Genomic DNA, 13,680 nt, shown 5'->3' with positions numbered 1-13,680 from the left:
GAGGTGCCTATACTAGGGTGTGTAAATGAAAGGTTATGATTGGTAGTTCGCGTACTGCGTACGATAAATCAGGGCCAGTTACCCCTGACGAGCTATTGCAATTGTTGTGGCACAAGTGTACAACCTCTGCAGAGTTAAACCTATTCGAATAGCCGCGTCCTCGGTTATGGACAGTTGGAAAGGCCATACTGTTCCGTCATCAGAACTTTTCGAAAACTATGAATGGTGAAGGGTGACTTATGACTTTGAACTTGAATGGAGACTTTGACTTGGAATCACAACAGAGTTGTGGGAATGACACTAATGTTCCCACTTGAGTAGTTGGTACATAAAGAGTTGTTTACAAAAATGTTTGTGAAACAAATTCTGCTTTATGCAAAATAAACTAGAGCTTAGCACCCCCTTACTAGGATTGTTAGCACTTACCTTAGTATTAGTTTGCGAGTACTTTAAAGTACTCACGGCTGTGTCCCTGGCTATTCAAATGGCCAGATTTTGAAGCAGAACCACAGCATGAAGAAGACGACCCGCAGGACGCCCACGACAACTAGGGAGCCTTCTGACGTCAGACGTTGGCCTGTGGACTAGAGAGTCCCTTCTACTTTACGCTTCCGCTATGAAACTATGAACTTGGTGAATGTGGATCCCTAGATCAACTCTGTGTGTAATATGGGATCGTGTGATCTCTATTTGTAAGACGACTATGGTATGTAATGAATGATGACTTATGATATTCAACTGTTATGCCTCGCAACAACAATATTCCTGGGATTGCAATGTATGGCATGACAGGCATCTGGACTTAAAAATCCGGGTGTTGACAAGGCCCACCCAGGTGTGCTTCCAGGTTCCAGGGTGCTTCTCCCGATGAAAAAATGACGCTCCAAAAATCCCATGTCAATTTGACTCCGTATAGGTCTCTGAAAGTGAAAAATACACAAAACAGGGAATTCATGGTCTGCAGAGTTATAAACCAAATAAATAGGATCATTGGTTAATCCCCATAAATTAATTTAAAACATGATATTATAATCATATATGTTGGAAATATGCGGGAATTCATTATGATAAAGGACAAAGTTCATGTATGCATTTTACATGCATCATATATGTGTTTAATTTAGGAGGGGACAAGCATCAGGAAGATTAGGATTGGAACTAGGCATAGAGGTCTTTGGCGCATGGATCGTGACAAGATGGGACATGAGGAAAGTTCTATGATGGTTATGATTGTAGAATAAAAGGAGAATATGACACTGGTTCATCATTGTCGAATGGGCCACATGGCTTTTGATAAAATGTTTCAAGCTTTTCCTGATGTAATGAATGGAGTGGACACAACCAAATTAAGTTGTGATGCTTGCGATTATGCTAAGCATGCAAGGATGTCTTATGTTAGTAGAGGGATCATAAGTGTATCTCCGTTTGTGTTGGTGCACTCTGATGTATAGACGTGTCCAAATGTGTCAATAAGTGGCATGAAATACTTTGCAACTTCTATTGATTGCCAATCCAGAATGACTTGGGTTTATCTTATGCGTCATAAATTAAGATGAAGTGTTCACATGTTTTCAGAGTTTTTGTGCCTATGTGAAGAACCAACTCAATGTACAAGTGCATGTGATTAGGACTAATAATGGTATTGAATATATCAACAAAACTTTTGTTGCTTTCTTATCTTCACAAGGGATACTACACCAGACTTCATGTCCTAATACCCCTCCCAGAATGGAGTTGCTAAGCAAAATAATAGGCACATTCTTGAAGTTGCTCGATCACTCATGTTTATCATGAATGTACCCAAATTCCTATATAGTGAGGCAGTTCCGAAGATTCCTGCAATTCTTAGGAGACCTGCACCACCTGGTAGACCTGTACCACTACAAAGATGGCTGCATAATCCATTTTTTTACTCCAAAAGATAAGTACCAAGGGAACACCAAGTAGATGAGCAAGAGAAGCAACAAGACCAGGGTCAGCGGGAGCAACCCACTGAACATGAAAACTAAGGGAGCACAATTGTAGATTATGTTGAAGAGAGTCAATCTAAGACTGCATCCAATAATAGTATAGACCTGCCAATTGCAATAAGGAAATGGATAAGGAAAGTTGAGCCATTAAAGTGGCATAGTTATGATGACCATGACATGGGAAATTATATCTCCTATTAGGCGTTGTCAGCCTCACTTTGGGCTTTTGTTGTCTCGCTGCAAGTTATATCTATTCCTAAGAATTGGAAGACAACCAAGTTGGACCTAAGATGGTAAAAATCAATGATTGAAGAATAAGAGGCTTTGAGAAAAAACATGGGAGTTGACATATCTCCCACAAGGAAAGAATGTTGTGGGTCATAAGTGGATCTATACGGTAAAACAAAATGCATAAGGTATTAAAGCAAGACCCGTGGCAGTAGGATATAGTCAGACTTATGTCATTGATTATGATGAGACCTTTTCACGAGTGGAAAAAATGAGCACTGTCAAAATATTAATATCTTGCACATAAAACTTTGAATGGCCCTTGCATCAACTTGGTGTCAAAATTTCTTTTTTTTGCATGGTGATGAGGTGTATATGGAGACTCCATCAGGATTTGTCACATCTGAAACTAAAGGGAAGTTATACAGGCTGAAGAAATCACTATACGGGCTGAAAGAGTCCCCACGGGCCTGGTTTGATAGGTTTAGACAAGTTGTATGTGGCATGGGGTATGGTCAACGCAATGGAGACCATACCTTATCTCACAAATATTTTGAACAAAAAATCACTATTATTCTAGTGCGTGTTGATGATATTATTATCACGAGAGATGATGATATTATTATCGCCCGACAACACCTCGCAGTCACGCTGGAGCGTGGAGGTCCACCGGCATCACCGCAATGACATGTAGACACCTCAATAGCTACCATGTCGCTTGGTGCAACACACTATCCACACCGTCATCGAGCACTCCCCGCATTGCAATGCAACTCTAGCGCCCCCCGCGCATAAACAGTCATGCCACTGCCGCCTAGCCCGTCATCGCCAACACCACCATGGTGCCAAGCAGCATCAGCAGCCAGGCGCCGCCATGCTGCCTGCAGCCGCAACCGCGGATCCCGTAGGTCTGCCCCCGCCTATAAGGCCAAGGGAAAACCCTGGTCTGCCGCCCATCGGAGGGGCACCACCACCTGGTGGAGGGGAGGGGGGAGGGCCTGTGTCACGTATGTGAGGCGGTACGGGGGTAGGAGGTGATCCACTTGGGGGTTCTGTCTTGTTAGACCCTTGTTGACTTGAGAGACCACACATACAAGGAGAGCCTTACACACTATTTTTTGTTATGCATTTCCTTACATGTAAGGCTCGGCACGGTGTGCTGTATAACTTTTTTCAGAAATAACAAAAAAGGACATTGAAAAGGGTTATTAATACATGCTAAAATGAAATGGCATGGTGGACCCATCTGCAAGAGAAACGAGGCTGGGCCGGCACTGAAGCGGAAGTGCTTGCCAAACGGATAGCCAGCACAAGGCGGCCCAGCGCATAAAAAGCCACACACAGTGACACAGGGGGAGCGTCTAGTCGCGTCGCATCGAAATTTCGAAACATTTCAAATCTCCCTCTGCTGCTCTCTGCTGTCGCCCGCACACAACCCTTCTCTCTTTCCCCTTCCGCATCGGCCACGCTCCTCCCCGCGCCCCCGAACCCTAGATCCGCCACCCGCCATGGCCACGCGCGAGCGCGCCGCCCGCCTCGGCACGCCCCGCCTCCTCAAGGAGAACGACGCCCAGTACGGCAAGCGACAGCGCACGGCGGGGGGCTCCGCCCGCCCGCCGCTCCAGAACGCACCCGCGCCGCCGCCGGCCCCCGCCGAGGCCCCCATCGAGTTCGCAGGCAGGGACGACGTCGACGCCCTACTCAACGAGAAGATGAAGGGCAAGAACAAGATGGACTACAAGGTATCCATTTTTTTCCCTTCTTCCTCTTCTTCTTCTTCTTTCGCGCTGACGGAATGAGTTCCTACTCTAGTAGATTTCCCGCGCGGTGGATGGAACTGCCTCGCGTTCTGGTTACTAGTATTTTTCCAGTAGCCATTTCGTGAATTTCGTCCCGATCTGAGCCTTTCCGGTAGGCAAAAAAATAAAAAAAAATGGAATTGTGGATTTTAGCTTATCCAGAACCTGTCAACTCTATCCTGCGCGCATGTGTATTCAGTCCCCCGGATTCCTGTTCCGCCCCTAATATGCCATGCCTTCCTCCCGACGGTAACGAATACATAATAAACTTTCACTATTTGGTACGTAGTAAAACACATCTTGTTCTAGCCCCCTTTGCCTTGCTGACGAGCTAGGACCATCCCCTGTTCTTAACTGCCAATTACACGTCTCTAAAAAGTGTTCTAACCAACATCTACTGCATGGCCGCTTCCACAGGGCAAGAGCGAGCAGATGATCGAGTACATCAAGAAGCTGCGAGCTTGCATCAAGTGGCTACTCGACAGGGAGGATGCCAACCTCGCCGAAATCGGGAAGCTCACCGGCCTAATCGATGCCGCAGAGAAGCATCATACTGAAGCAGGTAAGGCCTTCTTCATCCGACACCACGCCAACTTTGTGCAATTGCTGATTGTGCTGACTGAACCCTCATGGCTGCCATCCAGTGGCTCAGCTGGAAAGCAAAATCCAAGAATCGGTGGCCATAAAGGAGGAGCTTCAGAGACAGTATGCCTCTCTAGAAGACAACCTTAAGAAGGTGGAAGCTGAGAAAATGGTGGGTGGCCTGTGCGTTTCGCTTATTCCTCTCTAACAACTGTTCATCACGCAGCAGCAGTCTGTAACCGCAATTTGTTTCAAACTGCAGGATTTGATTCGGTCCTATGGAGATGAAAAGGAGGCTAGGGTTGCTGCAGAGTCATCAAGAAATGAGATCTCGGAAGAACTTAACAGAGTTAAGTTGGATCAGAAGCGTCTAAATGATCAGGTATTGATCTTCTTCAACGTCTTCTCTCGTCCGTTTTTATATACGCCTGTACGTTTCACCTGCATTCCCATTTCGTCTAGATCAAGATGCTCCAAGATACAAACAAGAGGCTTCAGGAATACAACACTAGCTTGCAGCAATATAATTGCAACCTCCAAGCAGATGCAACAAAGAATGCTGAGACGATAGCAAAGCTGCAAAAGGAGAAGAATACTATGGTTGAAACAATGAATGGTCTCAAGGATCACGCTAACTCTGTAAAACTGCAGCTGGATTTAGCAAAGGTACTATTATACTTCTGTCCATCCACTGTGGATTTTTTTACCATAATATCTCTTATTACATGCATCTGTTACATGTTGATAACTAATGCTGTCACTCCTTGCAGTCCTCACAGAGTGAAGCTTTAAGGCAAAAGAATGATCTATTGAAGGAGGTTGATACTCTTAGATGTGAACTGCAGCAAGTAAGAGAGGACCGTGATCATAAAGCAGCTGAAATAAGTTCATTGTTGAGTGACTTGAGTGCACACAAGGAACTAACAGGAAAGACGTCAATGGAAATTGAGAATATCCTGACTAGATGCGGAGCCCTTGAGGTACCATTATATACCCTACTAAATGATTGAATGTGGGCTATTTCAATTAAGTTGGCTAATTTCTTTTCAATGCTACAGGAAACTTGTTCAACTCAAAGTGAAAGGATAAGAACACTGGAAATTCAGCTCGCATCGGCTAATGAAAAGCTGAAGGTGGGTAGTTCTGTACTTTTACATAAGATGTTTGTTTCAGTTTGTCAAACTCCTGTGCCCAACTTGCTATTTTGGCTGCAAATTAGTGAATTAAGCTATAAATAAGCATGTAGGCCTACGAGGTTGAAGCTGTAGTTCGTTTTGTATCCCTGCCTGTTATTGAATTGATGAGTTAGCTTGTCGAATAGTTGCTTTGCACCTACAGGGATAATTCATCACTCATCACTATAGTTCCCTTGATTGTAATATTTGAAACAGATGTACATGCCTATCTTTATTCTTGAGTCAGCTGTTTCAGTGTACAATTTGTACATGGGTGTAATTGTTACATTTTTTTCACTGTCCAGCGATCTGATTTGACAACAATGGAGACTATGACCGAGTATGAGAACCAAAAGAGAATTTTGGAGGACCTGCAACTACGTCTTACGGAAGCTGAGCAAAAAATTGTGGATGGAGAGAATTTGCGCAAAAAGCTACATAACACTATACTTGTGAGGACTTATTCTCTTCAAGCCTCATAATCGTATAGAGTATGTTTGTTTCTAAGACTTTGTGTTGCAGGAACTTAAAGGAAATATCCGCGTCTTCTGCCGAGTACGACCTTTATTGTCAAATGAGTCAGGAGCTGTTTCTTATCCAAAGACTGGAGAAAATCTAGGCCGTGGTGTCGAATTGCTGCATAACAGTATGCTATATTTACTGCTTCTTTATAAACGTTTGTTTATGATAATTTGTGATTTATTTAGAAATATAAAATTACTTCTGATAATATCTTTATATTGCTTCTTTAGCACAAGCATATTCATTTGCGTTTGATAAAGTGTTTGACCATTCGGCATCCCAAGAAGACGTATTCACTGAAATTTCTCAATTGGTTCAAAGTGCTCTTGATGGCTATAAGGTACTTTTACTTGATGCTATATCTACTCTTGTATTTTTCAGAACTAAAATAGCAATCCAATCACATAAAAGATTGATGAAAAGTGAACAGTTCTAAAAGTGTTTTGTACTTCTGTTGTTTACTGTGCAGTTTATTTGACTGTCTTGGTGAAATATTTGCCTTTTAGTTGTTTTGTTCCTTGTATGGAATACAAGCTTGAATAAATCTGAAAACATTGTCGTTTTTGTATTCTCTGATTTGAGCGATCTGATTATACAACTAATTGATCTCAAATTATATAGGTATGTATATTTGCTTATGGCCAAACAGGATCTGGAAAGACACACACAATGATGGGCAATCCCGAGATCCATGATCTGAAAGGGTTAATACCTAGATCGCTCGAACAAATTTTTCAAACAAGTCAATGTCTTATTTCGCAAGGTTGGAAATATAAGATGCAGGTGCGTCCCTTTTAATTTGTTTATCTATCTGAACTAATGACGCGCCACAGTTTCTATGTTTGTCATCCTAATGCCAGCTTCTTACTTGTAGGCTTCCATGTTGGAAATCTATAATGAGACTATACGTGACTTGTTAGCGACCAATCGCACATCTGTTCAAGATGGTGCTGCTTCAAAGTATAATATCAAACATGATGCCAATGGTAATACACAAGTGTCTGAGCTCACAGTTGTTGATGTACGGAGTATCAACGAAGTTTCTTCTTTGCTCAAACGGGCTGCCCAAAGCAGGTTAAGTTCGATGTTCTTTTCGGATTCACTGAAACAATCGCTAATACTTTGTTATTTGTTGGTCAATCATAATTTGTGACAGCACATGCAAATTTGTTTTGCGCATGCAACTATTAGTTATGTTAGAAGCAGTATGCCATTGATCTAAACAAAATGTTTTTTCTGCAATAATTTGTGTGAACTCTCCAATGAAGTGTTTGATGGATATGGCCCAATTTCCTGTCATATGCATGAAATGTTCACTCTTGTTTGTAGGTCTGTTGGAAAAACACAGATGAATGAGGAATCATCCAGAAGTCACTGTGTCTTTACACTTCGAATATTTGGTGTAAATGAGGTACAGTAATTTTCAACTGATATAACTAGTTTATGCTTGACCCGTTTTCATTATTTGGACTATATGCTGTCCAGGGAACTGATCAACAAGTGCAAGGTGTTCTCAATCTAATTGATCTTGCCGGCAGTGAGCGGCTTAATAAAAGTGGTGCCACTGGGGATAGACTCAAGGAGACTCAGGTAATTTGCTATTCCTTCTCTATGTTTCTTTAAGGCGTACATTGTAAGATGCATAACAGGTGTTTGTTACCAACTTCAACTATTAGGCTATTAACAAGAGCTTGTCGTGCCTGGCTGATGTTATCTTCTCCATTGCTAAGAAGGATGAACACATTCCATTTAGAAACTCCAAATTAACGTATCTACTTCAGGTAACTCTCTAGCACATAAACAATACCTGTATTCTGATTATAAGTTCAGTACCATTGCTGTGCATTAGAAACCCCTCACCTGTTTTGTTCCCTGTACGCAGCCATGCTTGGGTGGAGACTCAAAGACACTAATGTTTGTGAATCTGTCCCCGGAAGCATCTTCCACGAGCGAGTCCATTTGCTCGCTTCGTTTTGCTGCCAGGGTAAACTCGTGCGAGATTGGCATCCCTCGCCGTCAGACCCAAGTGCGCAGCTTGTCACAAGGATAAATCGATGCCTTCAATTCATTGTGAAGTCCTATCTACACATCGGACACCCCCAGTAGTGTACTTCTGTGTTGTTTGTTTGTTGATTCGAGGGATGCAATCCATCATTTGCATCCCGTGGTGTGGGCAATTAGAGGTTGTATATTCTCAATTATTGCGTGCCCCTTTTTTCTTTCTTGCTGATTGTATTAACGGTCATGTGTGGCATGCTGGCCTTTACATCTTATGTAATCTGCATCAGCTTTGATGCTCCACCCACAGTGTTGAGTTGTATAAGTAATTGAGCTTCTTGCTATAAATTGACATGTACTAACTGTGATTTTTTAACGGGAACCTGCTTGATTGGTACCTGTACCTTCTGTTCAATGACTATCTGTACTGTATTTTTTTTGTCAGAACTGTTACGAAAATATAACCAAATGTAAATACATCACTCATGACAGTAAAACTGGGGCTATATTTGATTAAGTTTGATGTAGAAGTTTCAGTTGTCTTGAGAAATCTCTGTCCTGCCTAGGCCATTCTCGTCATAACCTCCTGGAGGATGAGCTTCGTGTCAGCATAGCGGGATCCTATGTCTGCATCATCCTTGGTGGTGACTGCTGCCTGAAGCCTCTCGAAGCTGTCGAAGAGGCGGTTGGCGAGGTCCAGGAGCGGTGGCTTGGCATCAGCGTCGGCGGCCGTGATGAGCTTGTCGAAGTCGTAATATATGAAGGTGGCCTTGAGCCGGAGGTACTTGTTGACGTAGTTAGAGGCCTCCTTGCCGAGCAGGTCCTCCAGTGCCAGGAGGTCGAAGGCGGAGCTGCGCAGCCGGTACGCGTGCGCCGCGAAGCTCGGCCCGATGTCCGCAATGTAGATGCCGTTCTTTATGAAGGATCGTGTGCCCGTCTCGCCGTTGTTGATCTCCTCTGCACCACATACATCAGCACCGGTTCGGTTCAGTTCAGAGTTCAGCAATGGAGTAGGAATGCGTGGTGACCATGAGGTGCCAGTATGGGGAGAGCTGTGGGGGCTTACTGTTTCGGATCTTGGGCACCGGCAAGGGGAACTCGGTGAGCCACCAGCCGTTGTTGGCCGGCTCCGGGTCCTCGTCGGTGTCCGCGGCGCGGGCGGGCGCAGTGCGGAGCATGCCGGCGGCGGCGAGGCCAAGGCCCAGGCAGGCTGATCGCCTGCCCGACGAATCGGTGGCGTGGCATGTCACCACTCTTGATCTTGGCCTTGGTGAAGCACCGCCGGCAGTGATGGTGGCGGCGGCCTGGAGGCTTGAGAGGTAGGTGGTGGCCATGGGCGCCGTGGGAATGGATAATAGCGCGGGCAGCAGATGAAAGGCGAATGGTGTGCGTTACAACAGGATGGGAAAAGGTTCTGAAATTGTCATTTAGTTTTTCTTCTCGTGAATCTATTTTGGCATTATATTCTGTGTTTTTCGGGGATTTATCTTTGGTGCGCTGGACGGGACCATGTCAAATTGCGCCGATGTCCAACTCCACAGATAAGCAAGAGCAGCAAAGCTACAACCATTCCTTCCTTTCTCAAAATACAGCCATTTTGCTTCTCTTAGAAAAAGAGCCATTTTCTCCATTAGCATCATGGCAGGCTAAACCGCTCATTTAGTACTCAATACTAGTTTGGTAAACCGCTCAACGAGGGGCGGCTAGGGCGGTCTATATCCCAGCCACCGCTGGTCCCACTCCCTTCACCTCTATCCCCTACCGTCCCCGGAGGAGGTCACTGGGTAAAGCCTGCGTGGTTGATGGCGGTGGGCTTTCATCTCCTCGCGTGGCGGGCGACGACGAGTGCCTTTCGTCCCCAGCCGGTGAGATCTTCGGCTGCTGCAGATTGGGGGGCCTAGTTTTCTTTCGCGACCTTGGCGATCGTTGTGGCCGCGAGGGCGGCATGATGCCTGGTTCAGGGGTCTCGACGCAAATAAGCCCCTCATCTCCACGTGGTGTGGGTGGTGGCGGTGGTGTTTGATGAGATCTCCGAATCTTGTTGGTAGCGGTGGCGTGGGGGCTGTCGCTCACCTAATAAAGGCAGCGGTCCTAGGGTTCATCTCGTGCCAAGACGGAGATATGCTTGATGCTTGTCCTCCTCGGGTCTATCGAAGTATCGAGTTTTGGAAGGCTCCGACGGCAAACTCCCTTTGACGCCTCGTATATGGAGCTTGTTGGATTGGATATGATTCGGTCGTGCCCACTGTGATGACCCGGCATACCACTGCATGGTGTAGTATGCAAGTCTGATATAACACCAATGAAACACCGTTCCACTAGTATTATATCGCTCAGAGTGGTACAACAGAAACATATGCGGGTCCAAGGCATGTCTATAGAATTACAACACTGACTCTGTTACATAAGATCATCACAGCCTCCTACTTTACAATGAGGTAAATCTGCAAATAAACTCCAGAAGAACGACTCGTAGTCTAATCCTACCACGAACTCTATTTGTAGAGTATTTGACTAGCTATAGAGGCTATGAATAGATTCTAGCTAAGTAGGAGCTAGGTTTAGGAAGCTAGTTCCATTCTATGGCTAAACTAGGTTTTCTCCTTGTTGGATGTGGTATCTGCCTCCTCTGACAGGGTCCTGTCTCGTGAAGTAGTTGTTGAATCCTCGGCCTTCGAGTTGTACTATAGATCCTCCTTTGATGCCTCCATATCTAAGCAGGGGATTTAAGAGTGGGATGAGTACGAGCGTACTCAACAAGTTCATTATAGGAAAGAGGTGTTTAATGCACTAGCTACGGCATTAGACCAGAAAGTCTAATACCAATGCAAGTTTTCATAACCATTTCTTCAAAAGGTTGCTTTTATTCAGAAGAACTATGTCTGTCAGCCTTCACCGGTTTACTAGAACTTCATGGAGCTCCTTTCCGGCCGCGTTCGCAGTTCCATATCCCGAACGAGGGAGTGACAGGTCACGGTTCTTTACACTCTGCAGAGGTGTGTTGCTTTACCCATAAGAGATCTTAACCTTGGTGCCAACCGAGTCTAGTTCTCGTCCACACTTCCTTTGGTGTGAGGCCCGGTATAAGGTCTAGCCAATCATGTTCCTCCGCTACCTCGAACACCCACCCTTTGTTGCATGCCCCGACCCTGGGTCCTCGCCGGTCCCATTATTCCCGTAATTTCAGGGTGGACCCCGACCACGACGACGATGCGGGATCGAACCAAACTCCTTCGCCGGTAGCTGCAACCCATCATAGACCACATTACCGTGGGGAATTAGAAGGGGATCCCCACCCACCAATTGTTCCGCAAGCAGCAACCGTCTACGGTAAGCAACAGCTATACCGTGGGAAATTAGAAGGGGCTCCCCACCCACCAATTGCTCCGCAAGATACAACCGTCTACGGTAAGCGCATCCGTTGATGAACGAGAGGTGGAAACACTTTTGACTACTCCGTCCCACTCCGGATCTTATGGTTAACACGGGTATTACGGCACAAGAATCACTGGCGACATTTGTTGTTTAATCCTAGATGGATATAACCCGTGCAATGGAACCTCCACCATATCAACACAATCCATGGTTCCATTGCCCACCACTTAGTCATATTCATAGTTATGAAAGTAGTGGTTTTGATTTTTGTGCAATAGTGATAACCATAATACTTTGCAAGTAATTTGATAAAAATACTCAAATGACATGAGCAAGTGATGAACTTGCCTTTCTTGACTGCAAGATTATGCAGGCAAGGTCTTCGATACGCAATAACTCCAAATTCTGAAATAGCATCATCGTCCGGTAAGGACGATGTTTAAAAGATTGGCAAAGATGCAATAATGCATAAGTATGAGATGCAATCGCCCTAAGCGTGTCCTAACCCCGATGATTTAGGATTAGTGAGTGGTAATGATTGGTTTAGGGTGTGTTGCACTTTTAGAGTGATTCACATACAAGGTTCTTATTCAGGTGTGATTACTTGGTATTATAAACAGGTAGATAATAAGGCATAGTAATCACTTGAGCACACAAAGAATGATAATTGGCATAATGTTAATAAATAAAGAACAGTGGTTAGTTTTAACACTATATGGCATTGTTAATGATTAACTATCATATTCTTCAAAAGAATAACTTTTGAAGAACATGTTCTTAATAAAGAACAAATATGATAAGTAGGTTGGTGGGTTTTATGGTTAACTATGGTTCCAATTGGCTCTGGAGTAGATATTAGATGGATCACAACCTAGTTGGATTCATCAACACCTAAGGCTTGTAAGGTTAAGATGAGCCTAGGTATCCTAAGCAATTCATTATGCATGGTTGTTGTCAAGGTTGGTTTATCTTGCTAGTGATAGCTGGCTAGGGTTTATAGATCCTTATAAGCAGGGTTGATGATGATTTCCTTATTTTCTTCAAAAGAATAACTTTTGAAGAACATACTTCTTAAATAATAAGAAGTACATCAATTAGGGTTGAGGTGGTCTAGGTTTTACTGTTGATTCTATTAAGCAAGGATTAATTGGTTCCTTAATAGGATGGTTGATAAATATCCAATACTAGTAGGGTTTAGTGGAATATGGTTAGGTAATGCTCAGGTTTTGGCATAGTTGCTCCTGAGGTTCATCACTTTGGTGTGATGCTAAGTATGAATGAATATGGATGATGGCTTTGGTAATAGGATCTAGGGTTTACACTTGGTTGACCCTACTTTGATTTATCTAGGTTTGATGAAGATGACACATGGGATACCCATATATTAGTGATAGGTCTTCTACATTTTATGTGGCCAAGGCAGGTATTTAGTTGCTACTAGGGTTCTATGATTTGAAATAAAGTACCTTGATCCCTGTTCTAACCTTGGGTTTAGGTTAGAAGCAATTTAGGGTTCACATGTAGTAATGCAACTAGGGTTCCTAATTAATTTAGGGTTTTAGGTATCACATGAAATGATAGGGTTATAATATCATTCCATGTGGAATTTAGGGTTTGCTAGTAACAATTTAATTCTATGATTAATAACTTCCTGTTAAAGTTGAAGTTATTAATAACTTTGAAATAAAATTAATATTCACTTTGGCTTTTTATTGTTTTTAAATAATTTACTAATTAGGGTAATTACTAATCAGGGTTTTAAATCCTTCTAATAGGGATTTAATAAAATAATAAAGAAAAATTAGTTTTAAAGTTTTCTTTATTTATTTACTGGTTTCAATTTAATTTTTAAAGTTTTCCTTATTTATTGAATTTAATTGAATTTGGAATTAATAAATAAGGCTTAAATAACAAGTATTAAATAATTAAATTTTTATTAAAAATAAAAAATTTCATTTTATATTTTTATTGGATAGAGTTTACTTTTCTAAGAATTTTGATATTTTAGTTGTATTTTTCTGAGCTAATATG

The 13,680-nt window shown here is 43.2% G+C and overlaps 2 protein-coding genes across 2 annotated transcripts; one reads left to right on the top strand and one right to left on the bottom strand.

The window, feature by feature from the left end:
- The first annotated feature begins 3,559 nt into the window (after positions 1-3,559).
- On the top strand, positions 3,560-8,673 carry LOC127334167 (kinesin-like protein KIN-14N). Its single transcript, XM_051360585.2, has 16 exons — positions 3,560-3,940; positions 4,415-4,559; positions 4,642-4,751; positions 4,842-4,961; positions 5,042-5,245; positions 5,350-5,559; positions 5,638-5,712; positions 6,060-6,206; positions 6,277-6,400; positions 6,507-6,616; positions 6,898-7,059; positions 7,151-7,350; positions 7,606-7,687; positions 7,762-7,866; positions 7,953-8,057; positions 8,159-8,673. Exons 1-16 carry the CDS (start codon positions 3,707-3,709, stop codon positions 8,324-8,326), a joined length of 2,301 nt encoding a protein of 766 aa, XP_051216545.1. The 5' UTR covers positions 3,560-3,706; the 3' UTR covers positions 8,327-8,673.
- Positions 8,674-8,679: 6 nt separating this feature from the next.
- LOC127334168 (photosynthetic NDH subunit of lumenal location 3, chloroplastic) lies at positions 8,680-9,672 on the bottom strand. Its single transcript, XM_051360586.2, has 2 exons — positions 9,341-9,672; positions 8,680-9,231 (listed from the first exon to the last, which is right to left on the bottom strand). Exons 1-2 carry the CDS (start codon positions 9,606-9,608, stop codon positions 8,837-8,839), a joined length of 663 nt encoding a protein of 220 aa, XP_051216546.1. The 5' UTR covers positions 9,609-9,672; the 3' UTR covers positions 8,680-8,836.
- Positions 9,673-13,680: the final 4,008 nt, after the last annotated feature.

Source organism: Lolium perenne, chromosome 2 (assembly GCF_019359855.2).
Source record: "Lolium perenne isolate Kyuss_39 chromosome 2, Kyuss_2.0, whole genome shotgun sequence".
Taxonomy (NCBI): domain Eukaryota; kingdom Viridiplantae; phylum Streptophyta; class Magnoliopsida; order Poales; family Poaceae; genus Lolium; species Lolium perenne.
The sequence above is the reverse complement of the archived record's forward strand: the minus strand, read 5'-3'. Positions and strand labels throughout refer to the sequence as shown.

Bases quoted from the DNA above. Each gene is read 5' to 3' on its own strand.
- LOC127334167 (XM_051360585.2), top strand. From the start codon at position 3,707: ATGGCCACGCGCGAGCGCGCCGCCCGCCTCGGCACGCCCCGCCTCCTC. The intron at 5,560-5,637 runs GTACCATTATAT...TCAATGCTACAG, and splicing joins CTAGATGCGGAGCCCTTGAG to GAAACTTGTTCAACTCAAAG. The intron at 5,713-6,059 runs GTGGGTAGTTCT...TTCACTGTCCAG, and splicing joins CGGCTAATGAAAAGCTGAAG to CGATCTGATTTGACAACAAT.
- LOC127334168 (XM_051360586.2), bottom strand. From the start codon at position 9,608: ATGGCCACCACCTACCTCTCAAGCCTCCAGGCCGCCGCCACCATCACT. The intron at 9,232-9,340 runs GTAAGCCCCCAC...TATGTGGTGCAG, and splicing joins GGTGCCCAAGATCCGAAACA to AGGAGATCAACAACGGCGAG.